This window comes from Crotalus tigris, unplaced genomic scaffold, assembly GCF_016545835.1.
Source record: "Crotalus tigris isolate CLP2741 ecotype Arizona unplaced genomic scaffold, ASM1654583v1 scf7180000017601.7605149639:7615979, whole genome shotgun sequence".
NCBI classification, from domain to species: domain Eukaryota; kingdom Metazoa; phylum Chordata; class Lepidosauria; order Squamata; family Viperidae; genus Crotalus; species Crotalus tigris.
The window spans coordinates 5,835,073-5,854,707 of NW_024096505.1; the positions used below are offsets into that span (position 1 = coordinate 5,835,073).

The 19,635-nt window shown below is 36.6% G+C and overlaps 2 protein-coding genes across 3 annotated transcripts in view; both read right to left on the reverse strand.

Annotated features, from left to right (window-relative positions):
• MRPS6 (mitochondrial ribosomal protein S6) overlaps window positions 1-18,676 on the reverse strand; it is a 47,106-nt gene extending 28,430 nt beyond the window's left edge. For both annotated transcript variants that reach the window (XM_039318750.1, XM_039318759.1), the window contains exon 1: window positions 18,543-18,676. In XM_039318750.1, coding sequence (XP_039174684.1) covers window positions 18,543-18,587 — 45 coding nt within the window. In that variant the 5' untranslated portion in view covers window positions 18,588-18,676. The remainder of the gene's footprint in view (window positions 1-18,542) is intronic.
• On the reverse strand, window positions 652-18,681 carry SLC5A3 (solute carrier family 5 member 3). Its single transcript, XM_039318731.1, has 2 exons — window positions 18,543-18,681; window positions 652-10,623 (listed from the first exon to the last, which is right to left on the reverse strand). Exon 2 carries the CDS (start codon window positions 10,324-10,326, stop codon window positions 8,191-8,193), a length of 2,136 nt encoding a protein of 711 aa, XP_039174665.1. The 5' UTR covers window positions 10,327-10,623; window positions 18,543-18,681; the 3' UTR covers window positions 652-8,190.
• Between the last annotated feature and the right edge of the window lie 954 nt (window positions 18,682-19,635).

Consider the following 19,635-nt stretch of genomic DNA (forward strand, 5'->3'; position numbering starts at 1 on the left):
AGAGTTAACCCATTGGTGGATTCTCCATCTCCTGTGCTGGAGAAAAGCAGTTTGTCTTCTTTAAATCTTCACAACAAAATGTACATAGGGACTACAGTACATACATTTTGTTGTGAACTACATTTAAGAAGACTCAATAACCTGAAAGTAGGAGTATTCATTCAAGCTACTAATTTAGTAAGAAGCGACCAATCTTTTAAAGGTGAAGTATGCCAGTTTTTAGATTTTGCCAATTATCAGCAACCCAAACCAACATTGTCCTACAAGGCAGATACTGGAAGTGACCCACTGGTTTCTGACTTCTGTGAGTTAGAAAACCTTCTCTAAATCAATTAGAGAATTTATTTTCCATATCTGGATTTGCCCCAATTGTGTTTCTCACTTGGTCTAGGAATTCTACATGTTTTTTAAAGATATTCTCTTTTAAGGTTCCAGATTTCCTAAGTATTGATTTGAATGAAAAGTTATGTGTAGCAATCATATGTTTCAGTTTATACTAAATTTGGTGCATCACAAAATTGTCTTTGATTCAAAATGAATAAAAGGTACCCAACTCTGAAATAATGTATGTCCTTCCACTGTCTAATATCAAAATATCATAAATTGTTCACATAATCACATAATTGAATAAAAATTCCAGACAAAGCAGACTCAAGAATATTCACTTAAGTTTATTTCATAAACTTTTAAGATCATTTCAGAAATACTTCTATTTTTGTACTTTTTATTTAAACTTTGTACATTTTCCATACAGCAACTTGGACAGGACAAAATTCTATATTCAAAAAAATGTAAACTGCAAGAAATACAGTTTTAATTATACAAATACTCTAATAAGAGTTTCATGTTGAAGACTAATTCAGGAGGCAAAAAATACAGATACAGTATACAATAAGCAATAAACACACAACTAGCAATGAGAACTGAGTTCTCCAAAACAGTTTTCTTCAATATCATATTGACAATATTCTATGCTTAAAAGCCATTCATTCCATGACAAACTGTGGTAAAGATCGTAGCAATGTTCCATCAATATTCATTTTCTTAACACTTCTAAATCTATATTCCTACTGTAATAATTTTATTTCATTGAATAATATGCCCTTTATCGACAGATCATGGACATTTAAGAATTTTTATTTAAGACATCTGAAAGTAAGTTTATACATTTTATGCTTAGTTGTCCATTTTCCCCCTAAAGTTTAAGACTTGACATGTTGCACATTACCATTTTATTTTTTTGCTCTTACTAATTTACACACATTTCTAGAAAATACAAAAACAAAACAAAAACAACAAAAACAAAAGATACCAAACATAGTTTTTAAAAAAGTATACCTATATATCCAAAGGGAAAGAAAAATTAGTATCACACAAACACTGTATTTAAAACTTAAAAGGATGAAGAAAAAGGTATTTACTTAATAAAAGAATCTGCTTTCTTCTTGAAGAAGACTACTAGGGTTTTTTTTTTGCACAGCAACTATTTTTATATCCACCTCATTTAAAAGCATTGTGTTCATAGACACATATATTATCATATGTCACTGCCATCATTGCTCAGTACTTGACTTTGCCCATGAAGAATCTTACTGAAAAGTAGAGTCATTATAGCACTATTTTACACAAAATCAGAAGAAAAATGAAGTTTTTTTAAGAACAAAACATTCCCAGAAATGGTTATGTGGGGGGAGGGGGGGTATACCTATATGCCTGTGCTATTTTGTAATCAAGGTTAAAAGACCTCAGTGAAATAAAAACTCTTATATGTACTTATATTTAAACTATTCTAAAGCTAACAAAAATACATTTAAAACACTGAATTATACACAATTTCTCTTGAAAAAGTTTTTAAGTACTTTACTCACCTTTAATTCATAACATCACATGTAATAACACTAGTTTTATTTTCAAAGCATTAAGGGCACAGAATACACAGTATACCGAACAATTAAGATCCTAATTTCAAATACATAATTTAAAGTTTTCCTTAAACTAAATTTATGAATTCAGTATACAGTTTTTTTGGAGGGATCTCGTAGACAACTCCTACAATTACCTTAGGTTAAGAATTTAAAATAAAGGTATTACACTAAGTCATTGTTTTCTGAAGTATCCTTATCAGAACTTGACAGCCTACAATCCACAACCTTTTTTCCATTTAGGAAAATATTATACACTAAAAATTATTTCTAATACCAGGCTAAAACAGTAGAAAAAAAGTGAAACAGTCAGCTTGCTATCTTCTTTTATATTTGTACAGGTAACCCTTGAGTTACAACAGTTCAAAGTTATGACATCACCCCCCAAGTGCTTATACAGTCCCGAACTTACGAATATTGCAGCACCACGGCAGTCAGTCAACCTTACAAACGATAGCAGAGGCACTGCAACATTTGCTTTGCCTATTCCCCACCCCCGCTAGATCTCCATAGGCACTGAGCCTGTGGAGATTCACTTACCTTGCAAAGATGTAGCGAGCAGTCTCCTCTCCAGCCTCTATGCTGCGGTTTCATTGCCTGCTTCTGTGCATTTGCAGAGAATGGAGGCCTGAAGTAAAGCGAGATCAGTAGGGCATAATCTCGCGCTACTTCAGGCCTTCATTCTCTGCAAATGGAGGTCTGAACGAGATCCGTACCAAAAGGCTTTGCAAACAGACAGGAGGCTTCGGTGCTTTAGGCCTTCTGTCCATTTGCCATTTCCTTGCCGAAACAAGCAGGGGCAGAGAGACTGGGGAGGAGACAACTCGCTTGATCATTGAGATCTTCAAAAGGTAAATGAGTCTCCACAGGCCCAGTGCCTTTGGAGACCCGGTCAGGCAGGATGGGGGGGGGGAGCATGAGATATTTCAGTGGGTCGGAGGAGGCCTTGGGTGGTCGAAAGCAGCCACCCATGGTCTTTCCCACCCTGAGAAACCTCATGCGCACTTAATGACCTGAGCATTCGATTAGCGAATGCATTGGGTAAATCAGGGAGGGATCACGTTCATTTTACGTGATACCATTAATGAATTCCTCGGGTTATGAATGTAATTGGCAGGCTCTATTACATTCATAACTTGAGGATTACCTGTATAGCAAAGCAGCAAAATGGGATGGAAGGATGACTTTGGCAAAATAGAGAATAAAATATTTTCCAGAATAGAAGCTGTGATTTCCCTGAATATAGTACAAAAATAAAGCCCTCGTACAGATAAAGTTTCTATTTAAATATACAAATTAAAAGCCCATTATATTTCTAAAAAGGTATTCTTGATCAACTGCTATGATAATATACAAGACAATACTACATCACAAAGATTCAGAGGGAAAAAAATACCCATGCACCTCTCTGGATCCATTAGGGGAATGTTTGTATATTCCTGCATATAGACTAAACTAGAATTCTCCAGATGTCCTAGACAACAGTTCCCGGAATTCCAGCATTAGACAAGCAGAACTGTGACTGAGGAAGGCAAATCTAAACTATTACACACACTGGACAATTGCTTAGGTATTAAGAAGTAAAGCTGATCTATGGGAAATTTGAATTTTTGTTTAGGTACCACTAGAAATTGTACACTAAACTGTAAATAGAAGGATCATTATTAGCCAGAGTCTACACTGCTAATCAGAAGATCAACTGTTACTCATGGAATGTACAAGAATCCTACTCAGTGACATTTATCAGAACTGACTTTGCAGTGATATTAGAAGTTTAGGATTATTCATCTTTATTAAAATGCTACCCTTCTTTAATTTTGCAAAAATAACAGAGCCTGCTATTACTTGTTACAGTGAAGCTGTAAGAGGCTGACTGATGTGATTTTATTTGGGAGTAATTGCCCTTAATTTTTTTTACATATAGTTACATACAAAAGGGCTATATAGCACAACATGATCTAGAGATATATAAAACATAATTTTTAAGAGATTAAGTGTTGTATATAATATGCCTTCTATTAATGTAAAAATAAATACTGAATGGCCATTAACAATGAATGTAAACTATGATTTACTATTTAATTAGTCTTCAAGACTAGAGTTACAGTTCTACTTAGAAAAATATATGTGCTCCTTTATGGGATAGATAGAAATGTGAAGTCAGCAAAAAAATAAATGTTTTCATCACAGATGAGATGTGGCAACCTGACAAGGTTATATTTTGCTACTAAAAGGCACTATAACAAGCTATTACACATTTACTTTCTTAATTTGAAGGAAACAGCAGAATTATATAAAAGAAATGTTCAGTAGTAAGAATAAAGGAATATAGAAAGTTCAGTTAAAATATGATTCTTATACTTATACAAGAATCAAACTAGAAGTAACACTTAGATCTTCCTCTACTACAAATAACAAAAACAAGGTTGTCATATTCCAGAACATTACGCAGCCCAGTATAGACAACCCATCTTAGACCATGATAACCGATAAGTGTTCCAAATTATCACACTCAATAGCAAACCCCCACAAGCAAACCCTCACAAACAAAAAGAGGATGCTTCAGAGGAAAGCATATTTCTACGTTAAGTAGAAAAATGAAGGACTGCAGTCTACTTCAATCAACCCTAATTAACAAAGTATTAAACTATGGCCTGATTGCTCACAACAATCTAACTGAAGCTAAACAACAACAAAATCCTGTTCTGCTATCATTGCAGAAGCTAAGTAGTAGAACTGATTTTAAGGGTGGAAGGGAGGGGGAAAGGTATTGCACTGTAACCCCCCAAAAATATTTTTTAGAATGGAAAAATTGGCTTTACCCATTTGATGATTGCAGCCTCCACCTGTCCCATACAACAATTTTTTAAAAATGTCTGCAAAATGGTTCCCTAACTCAAGTTTAGAAATTTCAATAAATAAGCATGGTAGCATATTCCATTCACATATTCCAATAGTTTGTTTGCTCTCTGTTATTCCGAAGTGATTTGGAAACTATTGTTCCCAGAGATGGCATGATCTATTCTAGACTCATTTCCTGTTTCTGACATGTTGATGTGATACAGATAGTCCTCAACTTACAACCATGCATTTATGGTTGTTTGAAGCACCCCATGGTCACAACCGCAATTGTGAAACCAAAAGTTTACTTCTCGTTTCCAGCAAAATGCCTATTGTAGACAATGGGTTCATTTAATAACCACAGCATTTGCTTAACAGTGGCAGATTTACTTAATGACCATTGTATTTCGCCTAATGACTGCTGCAGAAAATGTTGTAAAATCAGGTCAGTCATAGGATGATCTGGTTAATGATCAGCACGACTTATGACTGTAATACTGTGCTGAATTACGATCATTGGTCAAGACTGCCTGTACTATACTTGATCTTAGTCAAAAGGCAGAGAAGCAATATTCAGGATCTCCACTTTGTCAAAGAACAAAAGCTCTTAACAAAAAAAACTAAGCTTACGAACAGCATTGCAACGTAATAGTCTAAAGTATATAAAGTAGAAAAACGAACATTTCTGAAATGCTCAAACAGAATTAATCGATACATTTAAAAAATGTGGCTAAATTTCCCTTATTGGTTAATTGTCCAACATTTTACGTGATGAGCCAATTTCAAATATCTTCAGAATTAACTCTGCCATGTGTATTTATAATACTGCACATAAGTTACTTAAACAGTGGGAGTACTGGACACTGCTATTTTAATGTGTCTGTAAGGCTATTCAAGGTATTTTGGGAGGAATACCTTGGGAGGGAGGAAGAGGGAATGAAATATATTCCTGAGCTAGCCAATCTGCATGTCAATACTAGCAACTCACTCAATATACTGAATGTACTGAGAAGAGTGATGCTACCTTACTTAGCAGTAATCCACATTTCCTCACTAGCATCATCTGGTGTCTCTAGTCACGGAAGACAAATTTGTTCACTACTTCAGATCTGAAGCGAAAAAGGAACTTTGGAAAGAGCATGAGCACACATGCCACACGGGTCAATACCTCTTTTTCAAGAAGCTGTACCTTCTTCTGTGCTTTTAAAGCAGCTGTCACCCAGGAAAATGTGCATTTGAGTTAGTGAGGCACCAAAATATCGCACTACCAAGTTCTAAAGCATTTTTTTAGCATCAATGAAGTATTTATTACACATGCCTTGAAAAGGCTTTTTGGTCCTGTACACAAAGCTCAGTTCATGTAGAAGCCAACAAAAACATAATCTTGCTACAGTATTTACAAAATATACCACTTTTAAAATTATATCACATAATCAAGATTGAAACCACAATTTAATGTTTCTAGATTTTTCATATTAATTCCATCATTCAGTAATAAATGTCACTTAATGTCACAATGTCATTATTCAGTAATAAATGACATTTTTTTCATCGATCTCGTGGGAAAAATTCTAAAGCAAAATGACTCAATATGCTATTGCCAATGACTCAAGTCAATTTTTGGTTATGTTATCATATACTGTTATAATAGTTATTGCAATCTTAATCTGTTCTAAGATACGGACATATAAAAAAAAGAAAATAAATGTATTTTTGCATTAGATACTTTAGTTCTGCATCCTGATTAAAGTCAGAACCTATGGTCCTCCAATGTGGGAACATCTGAATTTCCATCAGCTACAGATAGCATGACCAAAGGCCAGGGAGAAAGAGAAGTACAAAGCATCTGATGGGCCACAATTTTACCACTTTGAAATATAAGAATGCATTTTGTTGCAAAACTGCAGAGCTGAGCTCAAATTCTAAACAAAGGACAAATTCCCTCTAGCCAGTTATGAATGATACTATGGAATGATAAAGATTCTTGCCAAAAGTCGCAAGTTCATTTGTATCTGCCAGTTCCTGCTTCCATTGGCCCTGCCATCTCAAGTCATCCTATAGATGCTATGAACGCCAGTGCTGTAATGGAGTGTGCATCTATTACTCCTCACGCAGCCATTTCAAACTGGGTATTAAACATTGGCACGGGATAGGGAGCAAGTAAGATTCATTCTTCTGTCTTTGCTACAACTACAGCCCCAGAACAGGAGATTCTTCCATGCATGGAACAGCTGGCTTTCCGTTATCTGAGCCCAAATTGAAACATGATGTCTCCACTATCTCAGTCTACGCACATAAAAAAAAAAAAAACAGGGCTTGTTGGACTCATGCATTGCGAGGGGGTTGGAACACTGCAGGGAACGCTGATGGTGGCTGAGAAGAGGAAGAACATAAGCCCCCATCTTAAGTTGCTGGAAAAGTGGGGGGTGCACACTGAAGTCCAAACCTGGAAAAGGGGGAGTTTTTAAAAAGCCTACTTTTGTGCAAAACTGCTTATTTTACAGTGGCTTTTTTCACACTGTGAAAAAGATTTCGCAAAGGGTGGCTTCACAAAAAGGATGCTAGAGATTTTGGGGTTGTTTTTTCTTTTCACTCTGCAAGAGATTGGAGGAATCACTGTAACCTTACAATTTTAATGTATAAATACAAGTTTAAGAAAACGTTCAAACATCCCCAAGAAGTATTTTTAGATGAAAATACCTCAGGGGTTTTTTTGTCTTACCATTTAGACTGCCTTTTTATGTCCAAATAATCTGAACTATAACACCAAATAGCATAATTTGCAATGGAGGCTTAAATCAATATGCAGAGTATCAGCTAGGGAGATCTGAACTGGACCATTCTTTCTACTTAATTTGAAATATTTTTTTCAAACTTACTACTAGTATTGATAAATATTTACTTCATCTAGTGAATGGAGAAAGGAAACTATTGTACTCAGCGGCGCATAATAATTTTAGATGACACGAATTATCAAGAGTTGGGTAATTCAGTCTGAATCCTACATATTTGTTGGGAATATAGTCAAAAACAATGTTTTAAGTACTGGGTAAAATGAAAATAATCTGAAATTGTTATTAAGATGACTCATAACTGTATATGTGTAATTTATCAATATTTGAAGTGTTAGTACCAACATTAACACTATGTCACCTTGATTATTTGCAAATGATTGTGATTATTTTATTTAATACACTAATTTCCTACTTTGATATATTGAATTCAACTTTTGGTACTGAATAAAATTCCCATTCTGCACTGAAATAAAAACTCTACTCTATAGGATTTGTAATGATTTTCAAGCTGGTTGAGAACAATAATGCAAAGGAAGCATGACATATGAGACATATAACACACATAATTATATATTTTTCCAAGGACCTGTTGTCTGTCTTGTGAATGTCAGGCCACACTCTTAAAAAACTGTTCACAAAGAAAAATAAACAAACATGAATATTCCAAGAAAACACACGCAAAATAATCCAACATTAAGTAATAATTTAACTTTTGGAGTCTCTTCCAGCATTTGTAGACAAATAGCCTCTTCTTCTGTCTTATCTTGGATGGCTCTATTGTTCACATTTTTGCTTTTAAAGCCACAAAACCAATCTATAAATTTCCAGTCTTTGTCACTACTCCCAGTCTGCTCTTCACTCTTCTTGTTACCCATAAGAGCTGCCTGACCATTAGAGTAACGATCAACTGGTGTCTCAGCTTCACAGTTAAAAGAAATCACTGGATTGCTGTCATCTCTGGAAGTAATTAGAAGATTGACATTTTCAGGCTGGTCATTTTTAACATTTTCTTCAGATTTCCCATTTGAAGATACCGTTACACCGTACTTTAACACATTCTTCTCTTGTGCTTGATATGGGCTGCCTGATAATGTGTTTTCTTTCACAGTTCTGTTTTTTATAGACCAAAATGTAGTTGTACGAACTTGTTCTGTTGAAGGTGGTGGAGTCAAAAAGCTGACTATTATAGCCACAATTCCAGTGATCCAAAACAGCCCAGTAGCAACATACATGTAATGGATATTCTTGATGAAGTATGGTCTGGTGTCTGGCTGGTTACATTCAGGGACACGATAGATAAATGCCAGAATCAGTCGTACAGCTCCTAAAGCAAATCCAACCATCCCACCAAAGAAAGCCCCTTGTTCATTAAAACGCCTCCAGAATACACCTAAAAGGAATATAGCAGCCACTGGAGGAGTCAAATAGTCCGCTACCTCTTGTATATATAGATACATTTGACCTCCTTGCATTTCCACTATTATTGGGACCCAAGCAATGCTTATTGCAACCATGAAAGCAACAAAAACTCTTCCAACAATCATCAGTTCTCTGGATGATGCACTCTTCCTTATGAGGACCTTATATATATCAAGTGTAAAGATGGTACTGGCACTGTTAAATATAGAATCCAAATCACTCATTAGTGCAGCAATCATTACAGCCATCATAAGGCCCCGCAGACCAACAGGAACAAGATTCATTACCAAACGCGGATAGGCAATGTTAGAGCATCCAGCTCTGCTTCCACAAACTTTCATACAATGTTCTGGATTGATGCATGCAATATCATCTGCAAACAAAATCCGTGATATCATTCCCGGAACAACTATAAGGAACATAGGTAAGAGTTTTAAAAAACCTGCCATCAGAGTGGATCCTTTGGCATGAGCAATATTTTTTGCTGCTAACACTCTCTGGACAATTACTTGGTCTGCACACCAGTACCATACAGAAGCTGGAGTCTGTCCCAAAATGAAACCAGGCCAAGGAATATCTTCATCAGTTGGTTCACGTAACATTTTCAGTGCATCAGGTTTTGGGTCAACATTGCAGTGATTAGTATTGGAAAGATTATGTATCAATAAAATCGATGTAATATTTGGTTTTGCCAACATATATCTTCGTTTAACCTCTTCAAACCCACCCACTTCTGTAATACTTATGATCATAAGTGTGAAGGCACCAATAATCATAAGCAAAGCTTGAACTGTGTCTGTGTAGATAACTGCTACAAGACCTCCAGTCACTGTCAACAATGCAGTCATTCCAATCAAAAGTGTAACTGATAGATAAATATTCCAGCCCAATGACTCTTGAATGAACAAGGCTCCTGAATACAAATCTACTGAGAGTTTGGTGAAGATATAGAGAATTAGAGACAAAACAGCAAAATATACTTGAATCCTGTGCCCTCCAAAGCGTTTGGATAAGTACCCAGGCATGGTGTATATTCCAGATTGTATGTAGACCGGAACAAAGATCCATCCCAGGAGTTGCAAAAGCATTAAGGCATTGAATTCCCATGCCCCCACGGCAAATCCGCTTGCTGCTCCAGATCCTGCAAGCCCAATGAAGTGTTCACTTCCGATGTTGCTTACAAACAAAGAAGCACCAATTGCAACCCATGTCATAGATCGCCCTGCAAGGAAGTACCCACTTACAGTGCTTCGATTGTATTTCCACATGGCAAAAAAGCCTATGCACAAAACAAGCACAAAATAGAGCGCCACAATGGCAATGTCTGCTGGTTGCAAAGCCGCCCTCATTTTTGTAAAACAAGTAACTTCCAAAAGCTGATGTCCAGGTCACAAACCCCGAGCCTTAGTAAGATAAATCAGTTTAGTTTTACAAGCACTGTGGGTCAAAATCTGTCCTTTGGTTTGCTGTCTTGATAGCAGTGGATGCAGTATAAATATGAGAAGATAAAATGTGTTTTTTTCCGCTTCTTAAATACTTAGTGTGCACTTTTATTCTCCAATCCACAAGAGCACCATCATTAACTTTGTTGATGTAGGAGAAATTCTTAGTTGCAGCTAAGTCTAGTGAGGCCTACTGTACCAACCCTGCAAGGCAGCAAAAACAAAAGATAAAGATTGAATTAGAGAAGGCTTTACTATGCACCAGAAAAACTTGAATTCTGTCATAACAAGTAGGTTGAACATAGCTTTTCCTCACTTTGAAATGCAATGTTGAATTTTACACAATTTAACAGATAACTTTCAAAGATTGTAAACAAGATATATTAGTAAATTAAAGAAAGTGCATGCTTTCACTAAATAAACCACCAAATTTGCAAAACTAAGCATTAACTTAACTACGTAGAATGTTTTGATATTCAAAATGATAAATCAGCACCACAGGACTCTATTCTGGATTTATATATTGCACTCTTCAATTCTCACAATTATCTCCAAACATGACTTACCTAACTTGATGTTTTTGTGCAATACTGTATCAATAGAGTTATAAATGTAATTGCAAAAGCTATCATCATTGGGAAATTAAAACAGTATGTTCCTTTTCCTATTCATTTGCTTCTCCAAAATGATCTCCACTATACCCAGTTCCCTTGTCCTAAAGTAGCTGTGCACATATTTTTTCATATAATTTCTTCAAAAGCTTGAAGACGAAAATGCTTCATATATTCATGTTCTATAGTACAATGTGGATATTTTTTTTTTAAAAAAGTGTAATAATAATGTCTAAATGCAGTACTGCAGGTGACCTCTAGTGGGCCAATGCTAAACTCTGGCAAGATAGAGGACTTCTAGGAATGTGACAGTTCAGGAGTCGTTTTGCTGAAACTGTACTTTTCCTCCTTGAAGAAATGGTTGAGAAAGTGGAAGTTGTAAAAAATCTTAGGAAATAATGATCGTGTCATCCTAGAATTCACCATATTGAAGGCAGGGAGAACTAAAGGTAATCAGTTTAGTGTTTCAAGACATTTCAAGAGAGCTGACTAAGAAAAAATGTGGGAAGGATTTCTTAGATGAAAATGCTAAAGGGAAAATAGTTTAGCGGAGTCAGGAAATTCTGAAAAATAAGATTAATCGGGAACCAAATTAAAACAATACTAGAAAGAAAAACAGGAGACAGGTGATATTATTGGGATGGTTGCAAGAACTCTTTGATAAACTGAGAAAGAAAAAATGAAAAAGGAGTCATGTAACAAAAGCAGAATATTAGTCCAAAACTCTTTAAGAATGAGGTTAGAAAGACTAAGGGTCTCAATGAGTGGAGGCTTGCATGGAAAGCAAAAATAACCAAAATGGTTTATTTGGATAAAGTATGAGGAAGATTAAGAAAACAGTAATTCCATTGGTTGGAGAAGATGGCAATAGAGAGAAGACTGAACTGCTTAATTCCTACTTTGCACCTGTAGTTTTCACAAAAGGAAAAAGAGGTCAACTATCAGGTGTGCCATGGGGGGGGGGGGGCAGAAGAGTAGTGAAAGTCAAAACAGACAACTAAGTGGTGAGAGAAACTCTAGTTTGAATGAATTCAAGTCACTGAGTCAGATGGATTACATCCCAGGCTGTTAAGGAACTACATAAAATAATTCCAGAACCATTCATTGTAATCTTTGAGAACTTCTGGGTAGGGAAAACACCAGAGGAATAGCCAAATGGAAAAGAGCTGTTTAACACTGTTCCAATCTTTCAGAAAGGCAAAAAACTATGGACTAATCACCTTGACTTCAGTTCCTAAGAAAATCTTAGAAAGATCACAAAGCAGTGGGTTAAAAAGTAACAAGGTAATTATCTGAAGCTAGCATGCGTTTGTCAAACACAAGTTGTGCCAGATTTTATGGCTTTTTTTTTTTTACTAATTGGCTAGATTAGAAGGATCCTGGTAGCACCTGCTGAACTAAATTGTAATTCATAAAAGCTTATGCCTTTCACTAAAAGTTGTTAATTAGAAAAGGTATTGCCACACCCCTGCTTTTTTGCCAACACAAACTAACACAGCTCCTCACCTACAATAACTAGATTAGTAGACTAAAGGAATGTTCTGGATGTAATGTAAGTAGAATTCAATAAATTTAATAAAATCGCCACCTTCTTCATAAAACGGTACAGTGCAGGATGTATGGTTTTACTAGCAGATGAATTTACAGTTGGTTAAACAGCGATATCCAACATGTCTTTAACCAATCTGTATCTACATGGATAAATATATGCATTTATGGAACATACATAATAACTGACATTAGAATGAAGTTGACTGGAACAAACTGATATGAATATAATTCATTAATGTAATAAATACAAGATAATGTAACAATATCTGATTATTTTTCAAAATCAATAAAAATGAAATAACTTAGAAAAAAGCAGGAAGAGAAAAAGATGAAAATGAAGAGCTCCAAGAAACATATTTCATCATTTTAATGCTACCAGTTATTATTTTTATCTACATATCTACTGATATAAATTTAGATGTTATAGTCTTCAAGTTATATATTAAGAAACCCATTCAAAGGATTCAAAGTGACCTGTTACATATTCTGATAAGGAAATGAAACTCCAGGTTCTACCTCTTCACAGAACTAGTCCATATGGTAATTAAGGCAACAATATAGAGGAGATAATAAACTTTCCAGTAAAAAAAAAAAGCACATGAAATCTCATTAAGTTGCCAATAATAATAATACAATTGTGTAGATCAGGGGTCCTCAACCTTGGCAACTTTAAGACTTGTGGACTTCAACTCCCAGAATTCCTCAGTCAGCAAAGCTGGGAGTTGAAGTCCACAAGTCCTAAAGTTGCCAAGGTTGAGGACCTCTGGTGTAGATATTTGTTGCAGCCACCAATCCACCTGCAGCATCTTCTTTTCAACATCTGCTATTACCACATCCCTGGCTTCAGGAATAGCACATCCAATCACCTACACAATTTCTGAATCTTCCCAGTGCTTTCCTTTCCTTATCTGCTTTTAGCTACCACTTTGCCCTAATGTCCTTGACATTACACCATCCTCCCAAAACACTAATCTACATGGAACATGCTTGCTTCAGTTTAGATGTTTTGTTTGTAGGGACCATTTTGTACATATCTATAGAGAAAAAAAATATGAATAAGAGTTTAGGTAAGGCTTGAATCAGATATCTTAAATATTATTACTTAATCAATCTAAATTAGAAAAGCCAACACAATGGGACAGTAGTCATTTTAAATTAATGAACATCAAAGACAATTTACAAGATAATCCAATGGAATGCATTATTCATGGTAACCAAGTATAAAGTATGGAACACCTGGAAGATATTTAATTATTCCACCCACTACATGTCTGGCAGAACTAAAGATTATGTACCTCTCAAATAAACTGCAATATTCCAATCCTCTAACATCCAAATTCAGTACATACAAAGTGAAGTGATACATAACCAAGTAACACATTACAGTTAGTTCTCGACTTACAACACAGTTCATTAAACTTATCAATTTTTAAAATTAGAATTATGGACACTGTTAACTTTCAGTTTACCACTTCAAAGAAAAAGATATTTTGAATAAGGCAAATTTGTTTGAGGGATTACTTAAAAACAGAAATGCTTTGCTGTAGTAGAATAAGTTCTGTTTAGCATTATATTCTTTCATAAGTGATAAAATCAAGTTTCCCTCAAGCTGAGTTCACTGATACTTTACAACAGATCAGTGGTTCATTATGATTAACCTTCTAGTCGTGCTAGAGAAGACCTGTTTTGAAGTACATAGATCATTTTTTTCAGCAAAACTTATCAATTATCAGTACTACAGATTACTTTCATGCATCTTTTAACCAAAGTTCAGAAACTATTCATACAGCCCTATTGTCAACAGGGAACTTTAAACTAAACAGAAATAGCAGTCTTAATAGTTCAATCACTAATGCAGAAGTACCCCACCCCACATACAGTTTACCTTATTTGATCCTGCCAACAGTTACCACTCCTTAATGTCAACTAAAATCAATTAGCTCCAACATAAACTGACATTGGTCTATTGAATGGTCTACAGCATAGGTGTCAAACTCGCCGTATCACGTGACATGTCACGACTTATGATTTTTTCGCATTGCCGGAGCTGGGGTGGGCGCAGCCTTCACATGATGCAACCAGCCCATGGGCCGGCAGTTTGACACCCCTGGTCTACAGCCTGTATAAAGAGTAATTACATCCCAATAAAAAAGATAAAAAGATTTATCTTTAAATCCATATACATACAATATATAATTGACCAATCAAAGATACATGGAGAGGTACTACTGTAATTTACTGCAATTCATTCCCTGGTCTTTATTTGTTGCTCTAATTATATATATACCCTGATGGTGCTCATATATAGTGTGCTCCCTGAACTCTTGAAACAGCCTTTCAATGAAACTTGCCGATTACATAATCATAATCTCATCATTCTGCTGGTACAGGTAGTCCTTGACTTAACAACCAATCATTTAGTGACTGTTCAAAGATACAGCAGCACTGAAAAAAGTAACGTTTGGTTTTCATATTTATGATCGTTGAAGCCATCCTATGGTCACATGATCAAAAGCTGGGCATTTGGCAACAGTTTTTATGTATTTATGACAGTTGCATTGTTCTGGCGTCATGTGATCACTATTTGTAACCTCTCCAGCTAGCTTCCAAAAAGCAAAGTCAATGGAGGATGCCGGATTTGTTTAATGACCACATCATTCTCTTAACAACTGCAGTCATTCACTTAACAACTGTGGCAAAAAGGTTGTAATAACTGCCTTGCTTAGCAACAGATATTTTGGGCTTAATTATGGTCATAATCGAGGAATACCTGCAACTGGTATCTTGCATAAGCACGTATGACTAATTAATTACATTTCATAAAGTCAGTTTTTAAAGCACACTGCCAATGCCTAAAAATCATTGTCCATTTTTCAAGCCAATCAACCACAGAAGAATTCAAAGAAGCAACCAATGAATACAGCTAAGAAACAAGTTTTCAAAAAGAATTCAGTTTTGGCCATAAACAATAACCAGTTCATAAATGAAAGCTCACATTTCTAAGACACAGAACTGGGAAAAATTCCAAATGAAAGTGATATAAAAATTTGTAAAGCTTGATCAAATTAACTGTTTAGTGCATTACTACACTCTACATTACTATACTCTACATTACTATATCATTTGTGTTCTATTCTTTTATATACTGGGTAAAGCAATATCTTTTTGTAACTTCCTTATTAACAACCTTTGCTATTTCCCAATACATAATTTATATATCTAAATACTTTCAACCAAAAGGAGAAAATCAATAGCTTCAAACATGTACTGAGGGAAATTGTATTTGCTGTATAGAAAAATACTATGAAATTCCCTGAGTAATTTGAAATAACACATATTACTTGTAGAGTTATTTTTAAGTGTGCAGTTTTTCTTCACAGACAAGTGAAGTCAATGCGCCACTTTCCCATGAATGGAAAAAAACTGTACTCTAACCAGAAAGTAGTTTAGCTCTCTTGCCCTCTTCTGGGCAAGTACATAAAGTACACGTATTTCTGGAAGGACATAAAATAGGAATGAGAAATACATCTTAATAAATTGCAACTAGATTTAAATTATTTTATATATCTTCTTAAATATATCACTTTTAAATACCATGTTTGTTATAGGATACATTAAACTTTTAAGACAAAAGGTGGTTGTTCTTTAATTTCTTCCATTAAAATAGCTATAAATATTTTATACTAGATAGCTTACGCTCTTGCTTCTATTGTATTTCTATCTGAATTGATTCAGATATTTTTATCCACAGAAAATGTATGTTCTTGGCAAAATCAATCCATCAGAACACAGTTTCATCTAACTAGCAATACACCAGTACAATAGTGTCTTTTGGACTGAGATTTCTAAATGTAAATGCAGACAAAATTAAAGCAATTCTTTCTGTATGTTGTTTGTTCATCACAAGATAACACTGAATTATTTATATTTTTAAATATACATAGTAATGATTTGGAAGACTTCTATCTAAATGTGGAATTCAAAGATGATTGATAAAAACTATTCTTGAGCACATGCTTCCTTTAAGAAGGTAATCTTTGTTTCTTTAGATCAGCTGACACTCTGATCTAAATGTCTGATCTGACATTATGGCAGAGGTTTTTTTTTTTTTTTTTTTTTTTTTTGCAGATTGTGAACTCTTCAGCTGCAAGATCCTAATACTTTGAACTTTAATTCAGAAATGCCTACATGCTGCTTCACAAATGTTTGGTACCATTTCAACAGGATCTATGCCTTCTAAAATATTTTTAAAATGTACTTTACATCTGAGATGGTCCAAAATTCAATCAACAACTTATATGTTCACAGAAAAACCAATGTTTGTCATGCCTGAATCATAGGTAATTTATTTTGCATTTTATGGGAGCACCCCAGAAAATCTATGAAAATTCAAATCAAATTAAGGTAAGCTATCAGAAACAAAATGTGTGACAATACTCCAAAATCTGCAAACCCAGGTCCCAAACATCAGAAAGACAAAATTCAAATAAAACTGACATGTGTTCAGAAACATGTAGGATATATAATATCTCCTATGTATATAATGAAGTTTTACTAAGCAAAGACCTCCATAAGCAAAAATATTTTTAGGCTGTAAACATATACACATCTACTTGCGAGTTAACTCACTAACCACAGTGGGACTTTTTGCACTTATGCAAAATAGAATTATAGTGCAAGGAAATACTGTGAGCTGCCCAGCCTTCTGTAGAGTATTTATGAGAGAAAAAAATTCTAATTAAAGCGTTCATTACCAGTTTGCCTGAATAAATACATTTAAATAGAATATCATTTTCTATTTCCTTTTTCAAAACTATTTCATGCTCTTCAGTATTTACCAATATCAGAAACTGTTTAATATGCAGTCAGACTCATCAGTACTGGTTCACCAGTATGTGCTTCAGGAAACTTCCCCAGAATTTACTAGTGTTGTTGAGTTATTTCTGCATGAATCTCAAACCTGCATGTGAAAAATAGGTCCTCTGCACTTGAGTTATGGACTCCCACCTGATGCTATCTATTTGCCATCTGTATTTTGAACACCATTTGCACTTCCTGGTAAGAAATCGACCAATCTTTCAATGCTATCTTTCAAGCTCTCTAGAAAAGATCAGCTAGTTTCAAAGGTTAAGTCTAAAGGCTCCTAGAGTCATCTTAAAAAAAAAAAGTCCTAGCAATTTATGTTCCATTTATATGTATAAAATTCATGTTTCTGGAAATCAAAAGCTTCCAATGGGGAAGAAGCATTTAAAGGTGATCAGGAGAGCTGTTACCAAGAATTTTCCAGAAGTGCAAAAATGAAGCGGTCCAAAAAAAGCTGCGATAGGCTCCAAGAATTACCATCAGGCAGCGGACCGATTTTTGCGTTTAAAGGGAAGCCCCTGCATATGCGCGGCCCATGCAAAAACCCAAGAGCTACTGAAGAAAAAAAAATACTGTAATTTAAATCTGCCACTTTTTCCCAAACGACTAAGAACGGCTCCTTTAATCGCGTTTTGTTATAAAAAAAAAAAAAAAGGCAACTAGACTACACGTGCGCTTTCAGCGTTTGGGAAGATTGGAGGGGGGGGGGAGAGAAGTCGCTTAAGAAGCAGAAGAACAGTTCAATTGTTTGAATTGCGAAAGCCCTCGCTAATTCTCCTGAAGTGATTCGCCGAACGATAATGAAAGAAGAGCCAGCAATGGCGGGAAAAAGCCCGTCCTTTCAGAGCTCACACGTTGGTGCGGAAAGGAAGGACACATGGTCGGACGTTCAGGGCTGCTGGGAAGAAACCCGGGGCGCGCAGGAGCTTCAGAAGGCTTGGAAGCCGGGCGGCCTGAGGAGCGCAGAGCGTCAGAAACAGGCCCCACCGAGAGAAGAGGGATACCTGGCGGAGAAAAGAGGGCAAGGCCACCGAAAAGGGCAGTGGCTGTTTAACCACACACACGCACACAATCACACAACGTCCACACCCCACTCACCCTCTGCATGGCTTTCAGGATCAAAGCCAACTCATAACGGGGCATCTTTGGCGAAAGAGCAGCTCAGCCCCCACCAGACAAGGGGAGTGCGGTGCAGGTACTGAGCGTAGATCCGACGGCTCCCTCGTCCCCAGCTGTAACGAGGCGACGGCGGTGGCGGGTGTTTAAAAGAGGTCGGTGCTATGCGCACCCGGCGGGCCCGCCCCTTTGCTTGCGTCAGGCGGTGCTATTCTTCCCCTTTCTCCCTCCCTCGTCCTCCCAGGATTGGGGGGGGGGAGGATTTCTCAGGCGCGCTGGTCCCAAATTATGCCGGGAGAACCTTTATTTCCAACTCGTCCCCTGCATAGGAAAGGCAGCCAAGCAGCACCGCGCTTTGAAAGCAGGCCTGCGGCTCCTGCCTCGTCTTCCCGAAAGTGATGCCTGTCCCGCCTTTTCTCCCTTTTGTTTTCCCCTCCTCTTAGACCCGTGGCCGCAAATACTACTGCAGAGAGTGGAAATTTCCACTGAATCCCGCCGCGTTCTCCGCCCCTTGAAGCTGCACATGGGAACTCGCTGGCCCTGCGAGACCCTTGCCAGTAAAATCCGCGTTCTAGGCCAGACCCCCACCTGGAGGCCTCCCAAGCCAGCTTTGTTCTCTAGCAGATATGAAACGGACAGTGGCTCTGCCACCGAGCTGTGCAATGCCAGGGTCCTCCATGCCTCTGTTGCCAGAAGCTTCCAGAAACACCTGTGGGTTTGCAAAGCTTAAGCTCCGTTTTTTCCGAAAAGGAAAAAAAAAACCTGCCTACGTACGCACACCACATAAGTTTGGGACATTCCCACGATCAACGATAAAATACCTATATCGCAAATAACTGCGGGATGCAGCAGATAGCATCGTTGCCCCTTAGACGCAACAGTCCCGAATACGCGTTCCTCTGCCGTACGGTTAGCAAATCTGACTCTGCGTAGGACGGTCTGACATACTTCACATTTCTCCAAAACATACAAGGGCGTACATCCGCGAAAATAAACCTCGAGCCTCTTCCGAAAAATAAATTGCTGTAATGTCTACAATGGGGATGGGAATCCAGTGTGATTTCACTGCCTTGTT